At 34.2% G+C, this 18,397-nt stretch overlaps 1 protein-coding gene across 1 annotated transcript; it reads right to left on the bottom strand.

The window, feature by feature from the left end:
• Positions 1–2,927: 2,927 nt before the first annotated feature.
• LOC149795224 (uncharacterized) lies at positions 2,928–5,035 on the bottom strand. Its single transcript, XM_089964057.1, has 3 exons — positions 4,942–5,035; positions 3,300–3,652; positions 2,928–3,058 (listed from the first exon to the last, which is right to left on the bottom strand). The coding sequence occupies exons 2-3, from the start codon at positions 3,644–3,646 to the stop codon at positions 3,052–3,054; spliced, it is 354 nt and encodes a 117-aa protein (XP_089820183.1). The 5' UTR covers positions 3,647–3,652; positions 4,942–5,035; the 3' UTR covers positions 2,928–3,051.
• Between the last annotated feature and the right edge of the window lie 13,362 nt (positions 5,036–18,397).

Genomic DNA, 18,397 nt, shown 5'->3' with positions numbered 1-18,397 from the left:
TCGAAAACAGGTCCGCGATATCAACGGCACCAATTGCCTTGCCTGCCCATATTCAATCACGAGTAAGCACCCAGCACCAAAGCACCACAAATGATACGACATCATCTGTGTTATACATACTCGCATGCAGCAGACACACCGGCAAGACGACGAAGTAATTAACGTATGTATGTATCTATGTATGTATGTATGCATATGTATGCATGCATGCATGTATGTATGCATGTATGTATATATGTATGTATGTATGTATGTATAAATGTATGTATGTAAGTATGTATGTTGTATGCATGTATGTATGTATGTATGTATGTATGTATGTATGTATTGATGTATGAATTGATGTATGTGTGTGTTCATTCGTGCGTGTGTGCGTGTGTGTGTGCGTGCATGGTTGCATGACTGTTTGCATGTATGTATGTATGTATGTATGTATGTATGCATGTATGTATGTATGTATGTATGTATGCATGTATGTATGTATGTATAAGTTTGATAGATAGATAGATAGATAGATAGATAGATAGATAGATAGATAGATAGATAGATAGACATATATAATTATACTTTAACAATAATATGTTTTTTAAAGTGTTGGAATAAATCAAGTTGATATACGAATTTTATTGGCATTACAAAATGGGAATCGCCCATGGCGCAATAAAACGCATTTATAAACACACTCTCAACCGTGTGCTGTTCTTCCTAAATCAATGATGAATTTCTAAACATTCATCTTTATTGACGTACGAAAATAACGATACAATGTATGAATAATCCCCTTTACTAAATAAATTTAATATGGTTTACAATTTCAACGCAATCCTTTCTGCTTTCTGTTCCACCCTCCCGTCTCAAAACTGAGCAGAAAGTTGGAGTGAGAGAGAAAAAGAAATAGGGATGGATGAAAACCTTAAACTTAAACTCACACGAGGCAAAATACAAAAATATTTGCTTCATCGTAACGATATGTGTTGACTTTCCTTGGGATTAATCTACACTGTTTATATAATCCATTAATATAAATGTGGTAACCCTGTCGACATTATCCGGTGAGTTTCTCGGTTACGAGGTACACATGCTGTGATGTATTTAATATTTTCATGCTGTTATTGTGTCAAAAAACATATTATAATGTTCCAACAATTGCGTATCATAAGTTAAATATGAAAATGTCCAAAGGAAACCACCCCCTTCTTCTCTCTCTCTCTCTATCTCTCTCTCTCTCTCTCTCTCTCTCTCTCTCTCTCTCTCTCTCTGGAACAAGATAGAGGTGAAAATCTATTTAAGACGAGCGTAGAGGATTTTTGTTTGTGTCATCCCACGATGTATCTGGACTTACTAATGATAGTAAACCTTACGTCAAACCGACCACAGGATAAGAGGGAGAGAGAGAAAGAGTTCGAGAGATACAGAAAGAGAGAGACAGAGACAAACAGACGGAGAGTTTTAAAGTCAAACTTACCACAGAGAGAGAGAGAGAATTTTATGATCGTTAGTCCTGTTCTCAAAGCAGAATAATACATTAGATCAATTGTACATATATTAAAATATTTGAATTACCTCTTTTTGGTTAGTAATTTTGCTTAGTTTCTTATTCCACGCTAATTTCCATGCGTAAGGTACGTGAATGACTAACGTTGATGTGAACTGCGCAGACAACCATATGCTTGTAGTGTTCTACTAACTTCACTGAATCAATCTTTCAAGTTTAAATCATAAGTTTATATTATGTTGAGTTAATCAATGTGAAGAAAATTAGAAACTCAAATGAGAAAAGAATCAACTAAGAAATATGCAAGGTAATCGTGAATAGCCACAAAAGGCATACAACTGCATTTTGTAGCAACCCACACTAGGCAAGGATGTACGGAGTTCATTCACTCGGTCAATACACGTTTGAATTTAGTAAATCTGAACTATATTCATTGGGAAAATATATCCATTTCTATGTGATATAAATAAAATATAAGTATACTATGTATGCTGTATTAATGATATACTATTCGTTGTATAACATTTTCATTAAAAGGAAACTCGGCGTGCCTCGCTTACTTTTAATGAAAAATGTATACATCTGGTTTTATATCATTAACGCAACATACGTAATATATACAAAAATAACAAGACAAAAAGATGCCGATGTGTGATAAAGTATTTGTTTTAGTTTAAATCTTACGTTATGGGATTTTCTTCTGTTGAACTCGTAAAACTTAATATCAGAATCGTTGTAATTTATAAATCAATGTACACTAATATTGTAATAACTGACATGGCGGACCAATAGTACATTTAAATGAGCACTGCATTTAAGTGAACCCATGTGATTCGAAATCAGATCTATTTGTAACAGTTGTGACTGATATTAAACAACTGCTGAACCCAGTCTAATTCGTTTAGTTTTCATTTGACAATGTTTTCTACATAGGGAAAATTCAGCCTTACATTGGCCATCGATGTGTCAACACTGCAAGTGTCGTTTAAGTCTCATTAAAATCTGGTCCTGGCGATGGCGTTTTTTGCAAAAAAGCTCACTAGATTGTCAAAGTTCCATTAATTCGAGTGCTTTATGCATGGATATACGTGAAATTTAAAGTGTTTTAAAACATGCTTATAATTTTCAGTTATATCAGGATAAAGATATTTATTCGTAGCATCTCAAGAGCGGAGTATAACATTCTTTCCCAAGTGAATGTGTGCCTACATTTACTTAAATATTTCACTCATTGATTCAGTCCCATTTTACGTCAAGAATCGTTCACTTTAAAACATTTGGCAGTACTTTCATCACAATTGCAGTCAAAGTAGAATATAAACTCGTGGCAATATTATAATTGTGTGTGTCAGAGAGAGACAGAGACAGACAGACATACTGACTGACAGACAGAGGAAGTGAGATAATAGAAATAAAATAGTGATAAAGCCAATTTAGTGTCTTCGATCAAATATGTTTATTGATGTAGTATGTACAAATACTGCTAATCTAGTAATCGAGATATGGAGTCATATTCCTTTCGCTCTCTTGTCAGTCCTTGGATCATTTTGTTTGTCTTAATATCTGTAAAAAGGAACAAATTTAGAGCATTTTCGCAAGCTCACTTGCCCAAACAATACAATATTGATAAAATATTGATATTCATCTTGACGAAACGACGTTATGGCTACTTCGAATTGTAAGCACAAAGACATGTAATGAGTCAGTAGAAATGAAGTGGATAAGCTAATGGTTAAATTGTAAAAAGGTCGTCATACCGTAACATGTAACAGACTTATCAAGGATGACTAATATTTATTCTTACTTTTTATGGTGTCTACTGTAACCGTAATCAAACTTAGGAAAGTGGTGTCCAAATCCCCAGTTGTATCCCCTGAGTACACCACCTAAGTACGATCCGTATCCACCATATCCACCAGCTAATCCAAAGCCGTATCCACCTAATCCACCATATAATCCATATCCTCCATATCCACCATGTCCAGGATACCATCCATATCCACCATATCCAGGATGCCATCCATAGCCACCATATCCGCCGTTGCCACCATAACCTCCATATCCACCATAACTGCCATATCCGCCACCAAACGGATAGGTAGCAATGGCAGCACCTACTAAGCAGGCTACAAGAACAATTACGGCCTTCATTTTCCTCTGCAAAATGAAATGTAAGTTCACAAAATAACAGTTAGCGTTTAATGTTTTGTATGGGAGCGTAGTTTAGACGGTAAACAGAAAGCAAGTTGATGTTACATTTTCTGACATTTTCAATGAATAAAGACCGGGCGTGAATGCATATTATTTGAATTGTACGGTGGTGACAAATGTTTCAATTGTACACTAGAAACGAGAAAATAAATACAGTTTTAATTTTGAAGATTAGGCTCTCGCTCATACGGGATTTCACTGGCAACCTTTGATTTGTAAACAAAGTACATCCTATACCGTCTCCAGATTGCAAAATATATACGTTCCAAGTTTAGGAGTGGCGCTTTAGGGCGATTGACTGTGCAACGTCTTATGGAAACACACATTCATATCCAGATTTGTAATACTGTGATGCTTGAAAGTAATTGTGTGAGCTGTTCGTATACATTATCTTGAAAAACGAATAAAGGCGATGGTTGCGAAAGGCCGTATGACCTTTATATGGAAACTTAATGGCGTTTTCAAAAGTGACTTACACTGACAACTATGATTCAGTTTTATTCTATGTTCTATCTTACGATACATAAACTCTAAACATGGCGTAAAAGAGAGTAGATTCACCTGACAGTGAATTGTTATTTTGTGTGACGCAGTGTAATAACTTAGATCAAACCATGGAAAGGTCCACTATGTGAATGATTGCCACAACGTTTCGTGATGTTAGGCAGTATGAAGAATGATACCCAAGTGGACAATAAAATAATTTTCAAACCGGATATTTAAATAAAACATGATTTGGATTTAGGATCACTTTTTTCGGTTCGGTTCTATGAGTAATATATTTTATATCATCTATTTGTCTATACATGAAATTAAAACAAATTAATTAATTGTAAAGATTGGTTGTCATATATACGCATGTATATCTCTTAAAGACAATATGGTTATACATATATTACCGATAATGTGGTTCTTCTTGTAGAACATATTGTTTTCGTTACAAAATTAAACTGTTTCGCAGTTAGCTGGTATGTAAAATTGATATACTACCAAAATTAGAGACCCTTTGTATGATTCCCCAAAAAGACTTGAATGCTGCTAATAGAGAAAAAACAAAAATAGGAGAGCATGAATATAACTGAAACGTATCTTGCGTCCAGAAATGATAATTCAAATGTATACAAGCTCATGTCTCCACATTCGGAAATTGTAAGCATGGCATAAGTTAAAAGAACCATGCGTGATGTATAGGTTATTAACGAACGATAATTTCTATGTCGCATACAATCACTTACCTGGATGACAACAATGTCAAGCAAATTTTGAAGTAGGATCAGAAATTGTGACACCAGTCTGGCAAATGCCTGTGCTGAATCGTCGAATATCCAGTCCTTTTATATCCGTGAGGACCTTATTTTGCATGCATGTTAACTTAAGTAAACACGATGATTGATAGTTAATACATTCAGCAAATTAAATAATTGATGACTAAGAAATACCAGAAACGTATTTTGTTTATGTTGTTTAATTGTATGGATGTAAATTTCCGTTTGCAATGCAGACATGTTTGTTTTTACAATTATGAAAAAATAATCCATGTGATGGATTTGATAAATCATTTTTTATGCATTTTCCACTTAATATTTTCAAGCAACATTTTGACAAATTTAATTCATACAATGTCTCGATCTATCATGAAGAATTTCCAAAATATAATATATTTGAATTCTATATACTTTATTTAAAATTACATTTGTCAGTAGATTGTACCTGTTAAGCACTGTCTATTAAATTGTCGTGTCGCCTAACAGTGTTACGTTGGGGCATGTTAATGTTGGTACCTCTCTTCCATATATGTAAAACGTTTCTTAAATTGGTAATATTATTTTCTTTCAGCGGTCACATTCCAAGCAAACTTAGTAAAGTAAACACCAATGAGAGAAAAATGTTCGTTTAGAGGTGTAAAGATCATGCACACGCTTCTTGAAAATAATTTTCAAAATCTTATTTCAAAGTACCAGGTAAGGCATTCAATTTTGTCTGAATAATTCTACACGTACGATATGATTCCATTTGTAAGCGGATTGTTTTTTTATTGTGTGGATACATGAACATTGATTGTGTTAATAGTGAAAATATACTGTTCTTTTCCTATTGATTGATTGTGTTAATAGTGAAAATATACTGTTCTTTTCCTATTGATTGATTGTGTTAATAGTGAAAAAATACTGTTCTTAGGGCCGAGAGAAAACCAGTCCTATTGGTCGATTGATGAATCATCGCAGCATATTACAGATCTGTGTCCTATGAATGATTAGAACCAATCAGAATAAACCAGATATTAAATCATTTATGTATATAATACAATTATTGCATAAATTGTGATCATACGTTTGATATATTGCAAGTAGATGTAGGAAGCGTAGAACCTGCATGATTTTGCTCTGACCAGTTGTTTATTATGACTCAAAGTATACTCTACTTAGAAAGCATGTGATCTAGTTTTGATCATCACGATATTACATGATGTAATAATAATTTCTATCAAAGTGTTGTATTTATTCCATGATTATGGATCGATTATTGTCCTTGTAGTTTGGCTCCGATGCAACACTTTATTTAAATAACGTAAACCTTTATTGGCGGATTAGTTCATCGTAATACTTGATACAAATAGCTTGTGGTAAATCATAATCAACTCATTTCGTAAAAACATATCACATGTACACTCATCTAGAATACGCTTTATACAAAATGCGAATAGACTATTACTCCTGATGCCATGCTATCACTAAACAATGGTAACACAGTGTGTACCGATGGTACCTATCTTAGTGTTGGAGAGACACCTCCGAATCTGGCACTCTTCATTTCAAATTCACACAGTGAATGGTATTTTATTCTTCCAAACTTTTAAAAGCAAACATGTGTCGAAATGTGAGTAAAGAAAGCTAAACTAAAACAAAACAATAAAACAACTCTCCCAACTGTGGTGTACAATTTTTTTTAACATGGAATCACAAAAAGCTTGTCAAATCCAAAGTATTAAAAGTTTGTTTTGTCTTGGGTAGGTCTTCGAATAATTCAGCTTCGTAAATCAATATTTTTAGTGAACAAGGATGAACTCTGAGCCCATTGTTTTGGAGTTCACTTTTTAATTAACACGTATCACGTGTACTTTTTGTAATACAAAAATGGGTACCTTATACTGTACCTATCACTCCTATGACCTTTCATGAATATTATACTTATTTGTGAAAGGTGTGTTTATGATCAATAATTAACCACGCTCTTCTTGAAACGGCACATTTTTGTCTCATAGTTAATTCCCCGTTGGTGGTTCTCCTGCTCCGCCCACTTTATTGTTTTAATAACTATATGCTATTGTAATGTCTTTCACTGTAGTCTTGTATTCAAACCTTCCTCTTGAACATTTAAACGCGGATATTAATTGATGTGTTGCTTTTTGAATTCTGACGTTGAGGCCATATTCGTGCAAACAATGAACCTGTGTCACTATAGTATTATTATGTAACCACATATCTTCGTTATCTGCAATGAATACCAACTAGTTAACAAATCTTTTAGAGTATCAATCTTATGCTCGGTAAACCCCCTCCTGCCTTGATTTGGTCGTCATTCGAGATTCAGTACGGCTATATTTCAGCGGCCACGTGTTCTACTTATAGCGCGAACGCTAATGCAACTATCGCTATTACTTCAACCCTAACTCAGCTACTACTGCAAAGAATGTATAAGTAAATGTAGGCAACACATGCACTTGGGAAAAATGTTATACTCCGCTCTTGTGATGCTACGAATAAATATCTTTATCCTGATATAGCTGAAAATTATAAACATGTTTTAAAACACTTTAAATTTCACGTATATCCATGCATAAAAGCACTCCAATTAATGGAACTTTGAAAATCTAGTGAGCTTTTTAGCAAAAAACGCCATCGCAAGGACCAGATTTTAATGAGACTTAAACGACACTTGCAGTGTTGACACATCGATGGCCAATGTAAGGCTGAATTTTCCCTAAGTAGGAAACATTGTCAAATGAAAACTAAACGAATTAAACTGGGTTCAGCAGTTGTTTAATATCAATCATAACTGTTACAAATAGATCTGATTTCGAATCACATGGGTTCACTTAAATGCAGTGCTCATTTAAATGTACTATTGGTCCGCCATGTCAGTTATTACAATATTAGTGTACATTGATTTATAAATTACAACGATTCTGATATTAAGTTTTACGAGTTCAACAGAAGAAAATCCCATAACGTAAGATTTAAACCAAAACAAATACTTTATCACACATCGGCATCTTTTTGTCTTGTTATTTTTGTATATATTACGTATGTTGCGTTAATGATATAAAACCAGATGTATACATTTTTCATTAAAAGTAAGCGAGGCACGCCGAGTTTCCTTTTAATGAAAATGCTATACAACGAATAGTATATCATTAATACAGCATACATAGTATACTTATATTTTATTTATATCACATAGAAATGGATATATTTTTCCAATGAATATAGTTCAGATTTACTAAATTCAAACGTGTATTGACCGAGTGAATGAACTCCGTACATCCTTGCCTAGTGTGGGTTGCTACAAAATGCAGTTGTATGCCTTTTGTGGCTATTCACGATCACCTTGCATATTTCTTACTTGATTCTTTTCTCATTTGAGTCTCTAATTTTCTTCACATTGATTAACTCAACATAATATAAACTTATGATTTAAACTTGAAAGATTGATTCAGTGAAGTTAGTAGAACACTACAAGCATATGGTTGTCTGCGCAGTTCACATCAACGTTAGTCATTCACGTACCTTGCGCATGGAAATTAGCGTGAAATAAGAAACTAAGCAAAATTACTAACCAAAAAGAGGTAATTCAAATATTTTAATATATGTACAGTTGATCTAATGTATTATTCTGCTTTGAGAACAGGACTAACGATCATAAAATTCTCTCTCTCTCTCTCTCTCTATCTCTCTCTCTGTGGTATGTTTGACTTTAAAACTCTCCGTCTGTCTGTCTCTGTCTCTCTCTTTCTGTATCTCTCGAACTCTTTCTCTCTCTCCCTCTTATCCTGTGGTCGGTTTGACGTAAGGTTTACTATCATTAGTAAGTCCAGATACATCGTGGGATGACACAAACAAAAATCCTCTACGCTCGTCTTAAATAGATTTTCACCTCTATCTTGTTCCACAGAGAGAGAGAGAGAGAGAGAGAGAGAGAGAGAGAGAGAGAGAGAGAGAGAGAGAGAGAGAGAGAAGAAGGGGGTGGTTGCCTTTGGACATTTTCATATTTAACTTATAATACGCAATTGTTAGAACATTATAATATTTTTTTTGACACAATAACAGCATGAAAATATTAAATACATCACAGCATGTGTACCTCGTAACCGAGAAGCTCGTATAATGTCGACAGGGTTGCCACATTTGTATTAATGGATTATATAAACAGTGTAGATTAATCCCAAGGAAAGTCAACACATATCGTTACGATGAAGCAAATACTTTTGTATTTTGCCTCGTGTGAGTTCAAGTTTAAGGTTTTCATCCATCCCTATTTCTTTTTCTCTCTCACTCCAAATTTCTGCTCAGTTTTGAGACGGGAGGGTGGAACAGAAAGCAGAAAGGAATGCGTTGAAATTGTAAACCATATTACATTTATTTAGAAAAGGGATTATTCATACATTGTATCGTTATTTTCGTACGTCAATAAAGATGAATGTTTAGAAATTCATCATTGATTTAGGAAGAACAGCACACGGTTGAGAGTGTGTTATTAATGCGTTTTACTGCGCCATGGGCGATTCCCATTTTGTAATGCCAATAAAATTCGTATATCACCTTGATTTATTCCAACACTTTAAAAAACATGTTATTTTTAAAGCATAAATATATATGTCTATCTATCTATCAAACTAATACATACATACATACATACATACATACATACATACATACATCCATGCATACAGGCATGCAACCATGAACGCACACACACATGAAGGTATGATCGCATAACGTAGATAAATTTCTTTAGAAATGATATAAAATCCCGTCTAGCATTTAAGGTCGAATTTCATGGGTTGTTATAAGAAGCGATTGTAATAAAAGTAATCCATAAATATTACAAATCTCAAATAAACTGAATTCGTTTATCACCCAGAACATGTATGATGATGAAAGTTCAAGCACTAATATTTTGTCAGGATTGACTTTCACCTCTGAATTTCATCTCAAATATTAATATTACGACCTATGATAAGATCCAAATACCCTCATGCTTTTGGATTTGTATAACTAGAAAGTGATTCATATGAATACATAAATAAGACAACGGATTTTAAGAATTCACATGTTATCGGTTTGAAAACTTTATATATATATATATATATATATATATATATATATATATATATATATATATATATATATATATATATATATATATATATATATATATATTAATACAATACAATAAATGGTGAGTTACCAATCACTGAACTGGATGCTAAAACCATGTTTACTATTTTCGAAATATGTGTGAATCAGTGACATGATCATTAAAACGCGTCATCCTATCTACTTCTTCATCTATTGAATTATTTAGTACTGACCTTTATTTCATTTAAAATAAACATTTAATTCAAAGAAGTAACAGTATTAGAGACTGACGCGCATTGTTTCAGGATCTTGAGGAAAAGCAATGTTTCTATCACGCGATTTTCCCATTCGCTATCGTGTTTTCCTGGCTTGTATTATTGAGTAAGGTATATAGTATGTTGTCCTTGGCTGTGCGGGGTCATGCAAATTTATTCTTCTGCGAGAAGTCATGTTCCACTCAAGATTCGATCTTATCATCTGATTAATAGAACTAAATGCATAATACTTGCATCTAGTGTTATTGGACATTATTTCATGATTCCTGTCTAGCACTGACCAATGCATTAGTTTGCCTGGGAAATAATTAAGAGGATTTCTTCAGTAACACTGATCGATGAATCCTTAGCTCATGTTTCTAAAGTTCAACCTTGTTTATAAATATTGATTCAAACTGAAAATTGGATCATGGTCACGTTTGCTAATTTGATGAAACATATAGTTACGAAGAGACCAAATTTGAAAGCACAGTAAGGTCCTTATGCTGTCTTATATTTTGAAACGAATATTTTTTAAAACGAAAATATCAATACCTTAATTAAAAACACTAGAGTTGTATTTTAGGAGATAAATGAATTCAGTTTAATGACGTGGTCTTTTTGGAAAAATGGAGCAGAAGTTTCAATACACATCATTTCCATATTTACAAGTCTTTATGGGTAGTTCTTTTCAATCTAATATGGTTATTAGGTTACAAATCACAAGTAGTCTCTTCATTGATATCAGGCGCGAGCTACTTAACATATTACATAGTCACGTGTCAACTTTTCACACTGTGCTGTAATGCAATGTATCCACAATTTCTTGAGATAATGGCTAAATTCTTCACAGGAAAATACTTTCTGTCTTGGCCTTCCTCTGCTAAAATCCATGCATATGTGAATGCAAGGGAATGAAACGGCATAGCAGCGCAATCCTGGTTAGATGGTGTTGTTTAAAATAGAAGCTGGCTATCGTACATTCCAGTGAAAAATACAATTGTCTCATCGAAAGAAAGAAACCGGATTTACAGTTTGGTATATCAGTGGAGACATATTTGTATGACATTTATCAAACACAAACTCTTTACACTAGGCTAAGTCAACGCTGTCCCTTGGTTCGCCTTTAGATTTTGGACCTAGTTTGGTTGCCTTTCTTTCGACATAATTCAGGTCATCGCTGTAGTCGTATCGCAATTGCCGATCAGAGGCTCGAGATATGCATAACTGCTGCTGGAGTAATTTAAACGAACCTGTAACCGTTCTTGAGGCAGCTCAGCCTAAGGGACCCAAGAAATGTTGGCATCATGGGTTTTGAGCTGTAGGCAGTTTGTACGACCCTGCACTGTCAGATAGACATTGAGATTTTGAGTGGTGTAAAGATTGATCTCAAAAGAGAATGTTTTGGGGACGACTATTATCGCAGGGATGAAATGTTGCGTTGTCGTCTGCAACAGCGGAATGCCAATATATTAGTGTATGCATTGTAACTGCGAAAAATCCTTCTGAGACAATACTGTAGTTGTATATTCCATGAAACACTCATGTGGCTAGGTACGGGCCAGCCAGTACACCAAATGAGCTTATATTTTCCTATTTGAAAGCTAAAAGCAACAAACATTTTGAATTGAGATAAATTTGGCCCGTCTCTATGAAATGTACATTTATCAATGTATGTTTTTACATGTAGATTTATCACTTTAATTGTATCAGATTTTGACATTTTTAAGTTTTATATGTCAACAAGAAAACCTTAGCCAGTCCCGATCTGCTAAATTTCCAAAGTGAAAATTTCATTGCATTTTTCGAAGTGGATACCTCATTGATTCCCGTCCATTTTTCACATATAACAATGCAGACCGTTTTATTTCTTGTAATGGTATACACGTCAATCTTTAATAAGGATATTGCAGAAATCAATCGTAATAATATACAACTTATTTGTGCAGGATTTTATCGTTACAACTAATATTAGTCGAGAATCTGTTTTCTAAACTAAGGAACGTATCCAGAAACCATCAACATTAATAAAGAAATTCACTAAGCTAATGCTATGAGAAAGAATGGTTTGTGAAACACAGTTTTGCCCTCTAGCGATATAAATAGTGCAAAAAGACTTTCAGCTGTGGCATTTTTTTAATGATCTACGTATATCAAAATATAATTCAATGACATCTAACTAAGCTGTTTTGAAAATCCTCTCCAGTGTTTTGAGAAATTCTGATTAAAAAACAAAGAAATGAAAAGAAAGAAATTTGATACTGAAAATTGAAAGAAACATTTGTAATTAGAATAATCTGACAATTTTGTTTTAAAGCGTGTAATTTTCAACGAAATCAGAAACGCATATATATATATATAAATATATATATATATATATATATATATATATATATATATATATATATATATAGCAAAATATCTGGCAACCTCAAGGAACGCGTCTTTTAGAAAAGACTTTGTTACCACCGTATGACCTAAATTTTTGTTAATCATGTATTAACGATGCGAGCACAATATATAGAAAGTGGTCTTAAAAAGGGACGGTTTAAATAACTAGTTTCTTTTCATGTGTGATGTTAAACGACATGCGTTAAGATATGAAATTAGTGGATATGATAATATTGCTGACACACTTAGCTGGTTCACCTTCTTGCTAGTTTATGTTTAAAAATTACTTTATGAGATGTTCATCCATTGAAATGGTAAAACTGAAGTCCATTTTCATCATAATTCACAAAACAGTGTGAACAAATTATTGTCGAAAACTGACATGGGTGACTAATGGTACATTTAAATGAGCGATGAATGGAAGTGGATCGTAATGATTCAAAATCTGCTCTTTTAGTGGTTCAAAACCAGATTTATTTACAAGAACTGTGACTCATATTAAACAGTTGTAGACTCCAATTTTAAACGTTGAGTTTTGATTTGGCCATGTTTTTAACTTAAGGAAAATTCAATCAAACATCGGCCCTCGATGACTGTAGTCCAGAGAGAGAGAGAGAGAGAGAGAGAGAGAGAGAGAGAGAGAGAGAGAAAGGGTGGGGGTAGAGGAGTGGGATAATCGACATAAAATAATTATATAAAGCCCCTTTGTTTTCTTTGATCTATTATGTTTATTTTTGAAGTATGTACAAATACTAACATAACAAAAATTCTGATACGGCATCATTTTCCGCTGACAGTCCTCTCATGTTATGGATATATTTGTTCCTAATATATGTCAAAAGGGAGCACATTAAAAGCATTTGCACCAGACGACTGGCCAAAACAATACAATATCGATGATATATTTATATATATATCTTGAAGAGACTATGTGTGTGAATACTTCGAACTGTAAGCGCAACTAGATGTAATGACTCAGTAGAAATTGAAATAGACAAGCTAATGTGTAACTAGTAGAATGAGGCCGTGCTGTAACATGCTTTAGAATTGTTAACGTTGAAGATTAAATACCCTTACTTTATAGGATATCCACCATATCCACCATAACGTCCATATCCACCTTATCAACCATATCCTAGATTCCCACCATAGCCACCATAACCTCCGTATACTCCATAAGCCCCATATCCGCCGTAGCCACCTAACGAATGGGCAGCGACAGTAGCACCTACTAAGCAGACTAGAAGATAATTTGTAGTTGAATGTCTGAATCGCAGAACCTGTATCAATTTGTTGCGACCAGTTATGTATTGTGACTAACGTAAACTCCGCTTACAAAGCATATATAACATTTTTGATCATCGAGATCTGAAAGGACAGTTAAAACAAACTAAAACAAATTTGGATTTATTTCTTGAACATTCATCAATTACAGGCCTAGCATTTTGTCTCTGAGGCAAGTAATTAAATAACGCTACCCTTTATCGGTACCTTGATTAGCACTTGATGTGAGGCGCTTGTGACATACGATATTCTTTTCATTCCCTAATTTACAATGATATACAGCCAAATGCTTCCGAAATAAATGTAGTCAAACGTTACTAATTGTGGGTCACTGGGAATGAAAACGATACCTAAATTGTTTGATTGGCTCGAGATTTATAGATCATTGTATACGACCCTTGACTTGGGAATGGCGGAGAATAAGTGAGTTACAAAGGGAAGGAATTTTACTGTAAACCAGAAATGACGAAAATATATATTTGGATCTATGAATACATCTATGACAGGGTTTCTTGCTTTTTACGTAAAACAATGAATGGTTCAATTTGAAGCTGGCATTGTGTCATACATGATATGAATTGCATCACATAGGTCTTAGAAGTCATGGATGATGCAATCAAAAATAAGCTTACATCAATCTGCTGAACAAATTGCCCCACATCAGCTTCAGAAATCATACAGTGTCGTGCTCTCTTATTTGTCAGTGTTTGATGTTGCAAAGAGACCTATTTGCATTTTGCCAAAGTGAGCAGAGATGCCTAGTACTTGCGTAAACAATGCAGATAACTTTTGTTATGTTTGTGGTGAAGTGACTTTTGCATAACAAAAGCGCAGTGTAACCACTATGGTTAAGACACATATCACCTTTATTTTGGCTGAAACCTTGGAGATCAGGACAAGAGGTGGGCCCCACACATGTGCTGCAACAAAGGGCAACATATCTTCGCCATTGCTTGAAGAGAAAAAGGAAAGCTATGTCGTTTGTGACCACCGTATATAGACCGCTCGTGTGGCCTAGTGGTTAGAGTGTCCGCCTTGGATGCTGGAGGTGTTGGGTTCGATCCCCCTAGTCGTACCAAAGACTTACAAAAATGGTACTAACAGCTGCCTCGCTTGGCGCTCAGTACTAAAGGTTATTGTTAGGACTGGTCAACCTGGTGTCAGAAAATGTGACTGGGTGTCACATCTTGCTACATGCGTGAGACATGATGCCCTTAGTGCTAGGCATCACTATAAACTGCCACACTGCAGACATCGTAGCGAAATGACTGAAAAATTCTTAAAGATACGTTAAAAATCAAAACCACACACACAAACACATACACACACAAACACACACCAACATATATAAATATCAGACAGATCAGAAAGTGATATCAGTGGATTATATATGAGAGTGCTTGATAATTGTTGGCGTAATTACTATTCATTACAAATAATAATATCATGTCAATGTTTTGCACTCTGTGATGATTCGAAAACAGGTCCGCGATATCAACGGCACCAATTGCCTTGCCTGCCCATATTCAATCACGAGTAAGCACCCAGCACCAAAGCACCACAAATGATACGACATCATCTGTGTTATACATACTCGCATGCAGCAGACACACCGGCAAGACGACGAAGTAATTAACGTATGTATGTATCTATGTATGTATGTATGCATATGTATGCATGCATGCATGTATGTATGCATGTATGTATATATGTATGTATGTATGTATGTATAAATGTATGTATGTAAGTATGTATGTTGTATGCATGTATGTATGTATGTATGTATGTATGTATGTATTGATGTATGAATTGATGTATGTGTGTGTTCATTCGTGCGTGTGTGCGTGTGTGTGTGCGTGCATGGTTGCATGACTGTTTGCATGTATGTATGTATGTATGTATGTATGTATGCATGTATGTATGTATGTATGTATGTATGCATGTATGTATGTATGTATAAGTTTGATAGATAGATAGATAGATAGATAGATAGATAGATAGATAGATAGATAGATAGATAGATAGACATATATAATTATACTTTAACAATAATATGTTTTTTAAAGTGTTGGAATAAATCAAGTTGATATACGAATTTTATTGGCATTACAAAATGGGAATCGCCCATGGCGCAATAAAACGCATTTATAAACACACTCTCAACCGTGTGCTGTTCTTCCTAAATCAATGATGAATTTCTAAACATTCATCTTTATTGACGTACGAAAATAACGATACAATGTATGAATAATCCCCTTTACTAAATAAATTTAATATGGTTTACAATTTCAACGCAATCCTTTCTGCTTTCTGTTCCACCCTCCCGTCTCAAAACTGAGCAGAAAGTTGGAGTGAGAGAGAAAAAGAAATAGGGATGGATGAAAACCTTAAACTTAAACTCACACGAGGCAAAATACAAAAATATTTGCTTCATCGTAACGATATGTGTTGACTTTCCTTGGGATTAATCTACACTGTTTATATAATCCATTAATATAAATGTGGTAACCCTGTCGACATTATCCGGTGAGTTTCTCGGTTACGAGGTACACATGCTGTGATGTATTTAATATTTTCATGCTGTTATTGTGTCAAAAAACATATTATAATGTTCCAACAATTGCGTATCATAAGTTAAATATGAAAATGTCCAAAGGAAACCACCCCCTTCTTCTCTCTCTCTCTCTATCTCTCTCTCTCTCTCTCTCTCTCTCTCTCTCTCTCTCTCTCTCTCTGGAACAAGATAGAGGTGAAAATCTATTTAAGACGAGCGTAGAGGATTTTTGTTTGTGTCATCCCACGATGTATCTGGACTTACTAATGATAGTAAACCTTACGTCAAACCGACCACAGGATAAGAGGGAGAGAGAGAAAGAGTTCGAGAGATACAGAAAGAGAGAGACAGAGACAAACAGACGGAGAGTTTTAAAGTCAAACTTACCACAGAGAGAGAGAGAGAATTTTATGATCGTTAGTCCTGTTCTCAAAGCAGAATAATACATTAGATCAATTGTACATATATTAAAATATTTGAATTACCTCTTTTTGGTTAGTAATTTTGCTTAGTTTCTTATTCCACGCTAATTTCCATGCGTAAGGTACGTGAATGACTAACGTTGATGTGAACTGCGCAGACAACCATATGCTTGTAGTGTTCTACTAACTTCACTGAATCAATCTTTCAAGTTTAAATCATAAGTTTATATTATGTTGAGTTAATCAATGTGAAGAAAATTAGAAACTCAAATGAGAAAAGAATCAACTAAGAAATATGCAAGGTAATCGTGAATAGCCACAAAAGGCATACAACTGCATTTTGTAGCAACCCACACTAGGCAAGGATGTACGGAGTTCATTCACTCGGTCAATACACGTTTGAATTTAGTAAATCTGAACTATATTCATTGGGAAAATATATCCATTTCTATGTGATATAAATAAAATATAAGTATACTATGTATGCTGTATTAATGATATACTATTCGTTGTATAACATTTTCATTAAAAGGAAACTCGGCGTGCCTCGCTTACTTTTAATGAAAAATGTATACATCTGGTTTTATATCATTAACGCAACATACGTAATATATACAAAAATAACAAGACAAAAAGATGCCGATGTGTGATAAAGTATTTGTTTTAGTTTAAATCTTACGTTATGGGATTTTCTTCTGTTGAACTCGTAAAACTTAATATCAGAATCGTTGTAATTTATAAATCAATGTACACTAATATTGTAATAACTGACATGGCGGACCAATAGTACATTTAAATGAGCACTGCATTTAAGTGAACCCATGTGATTCGAAATCAGATCTATTTGTAACAGTTGTGACTGATATTAAACAACTGCTGAACCCAGTCTAATTCGTTTAGTTTTCATTTGACAATGTTTTCTACATAGGGAAAATTCAGCCTTACATTGGCCATCGATGTGTCAACACTGCAAGTGTCGTTTAAGTCTCATTAAAATCTGGTCCTGGCGATGGCGTTTTTTGCAAAAAAGCTCACTAGATTGTCAAAGTTCCATTAATTCGAGTGCTTTATGCATGGATATACGTGAAATTTAAAGTGTTTTAAAACATGCTTATAATTTTCAGTTATATCAGGATAAAGATATTTATTCGTAGCATCTCAAGAGCGGAGTATAACATTCTTTCCCAAGTGAATGTGTGCCTACATTTACTTAAATATTTCACTCATTGATTCAGTCCCATTTTACGTCAAGAATCGTTCACTTTAAAACATTTGGCAGTACTTTCATCACAATTGCAGTCAAAGTAGAATATAAACTCGTGGCAATATTATAATTGTGTGTGTCAGAGAGAGACAGAGACAGACAGACATACTGACTGACAGACAGAGGAAGTGAGATAATAGAAATAAAATAGTGATAAAGCCAA

This window comes from Sinohyriopsis cumingii, chromosome 7 (genome assembly GCF_028554795.1).
Source record: "Sinohyriopsis cumingii isolate HCF-2022 chromosome 7, ASM2855479v2, whole genome shotgun sequence".
Taxonomy (NCBI): Eukaryota; Metazoa; Mollusca; class Bivalvia; order Unionida; family Unionidae; genus Sinohyriopsis; species Sinohyriopsis cumingii.
Note: the sequence above shows the minus strand (reverse complement) of the source record. Positions and strands in the feature narration are given on the sequence as shown.

Bases quoted from the DNA above. Each gene is read 5' to 3' on its own strand.
- LOC149795224 (XM_089964057.1), bottom strand. From the start codon at position 3,646: ATGAAGGCCGTAATTGTTCTTGTAGCCTGCTTAGTAGGTGCTGCCATT.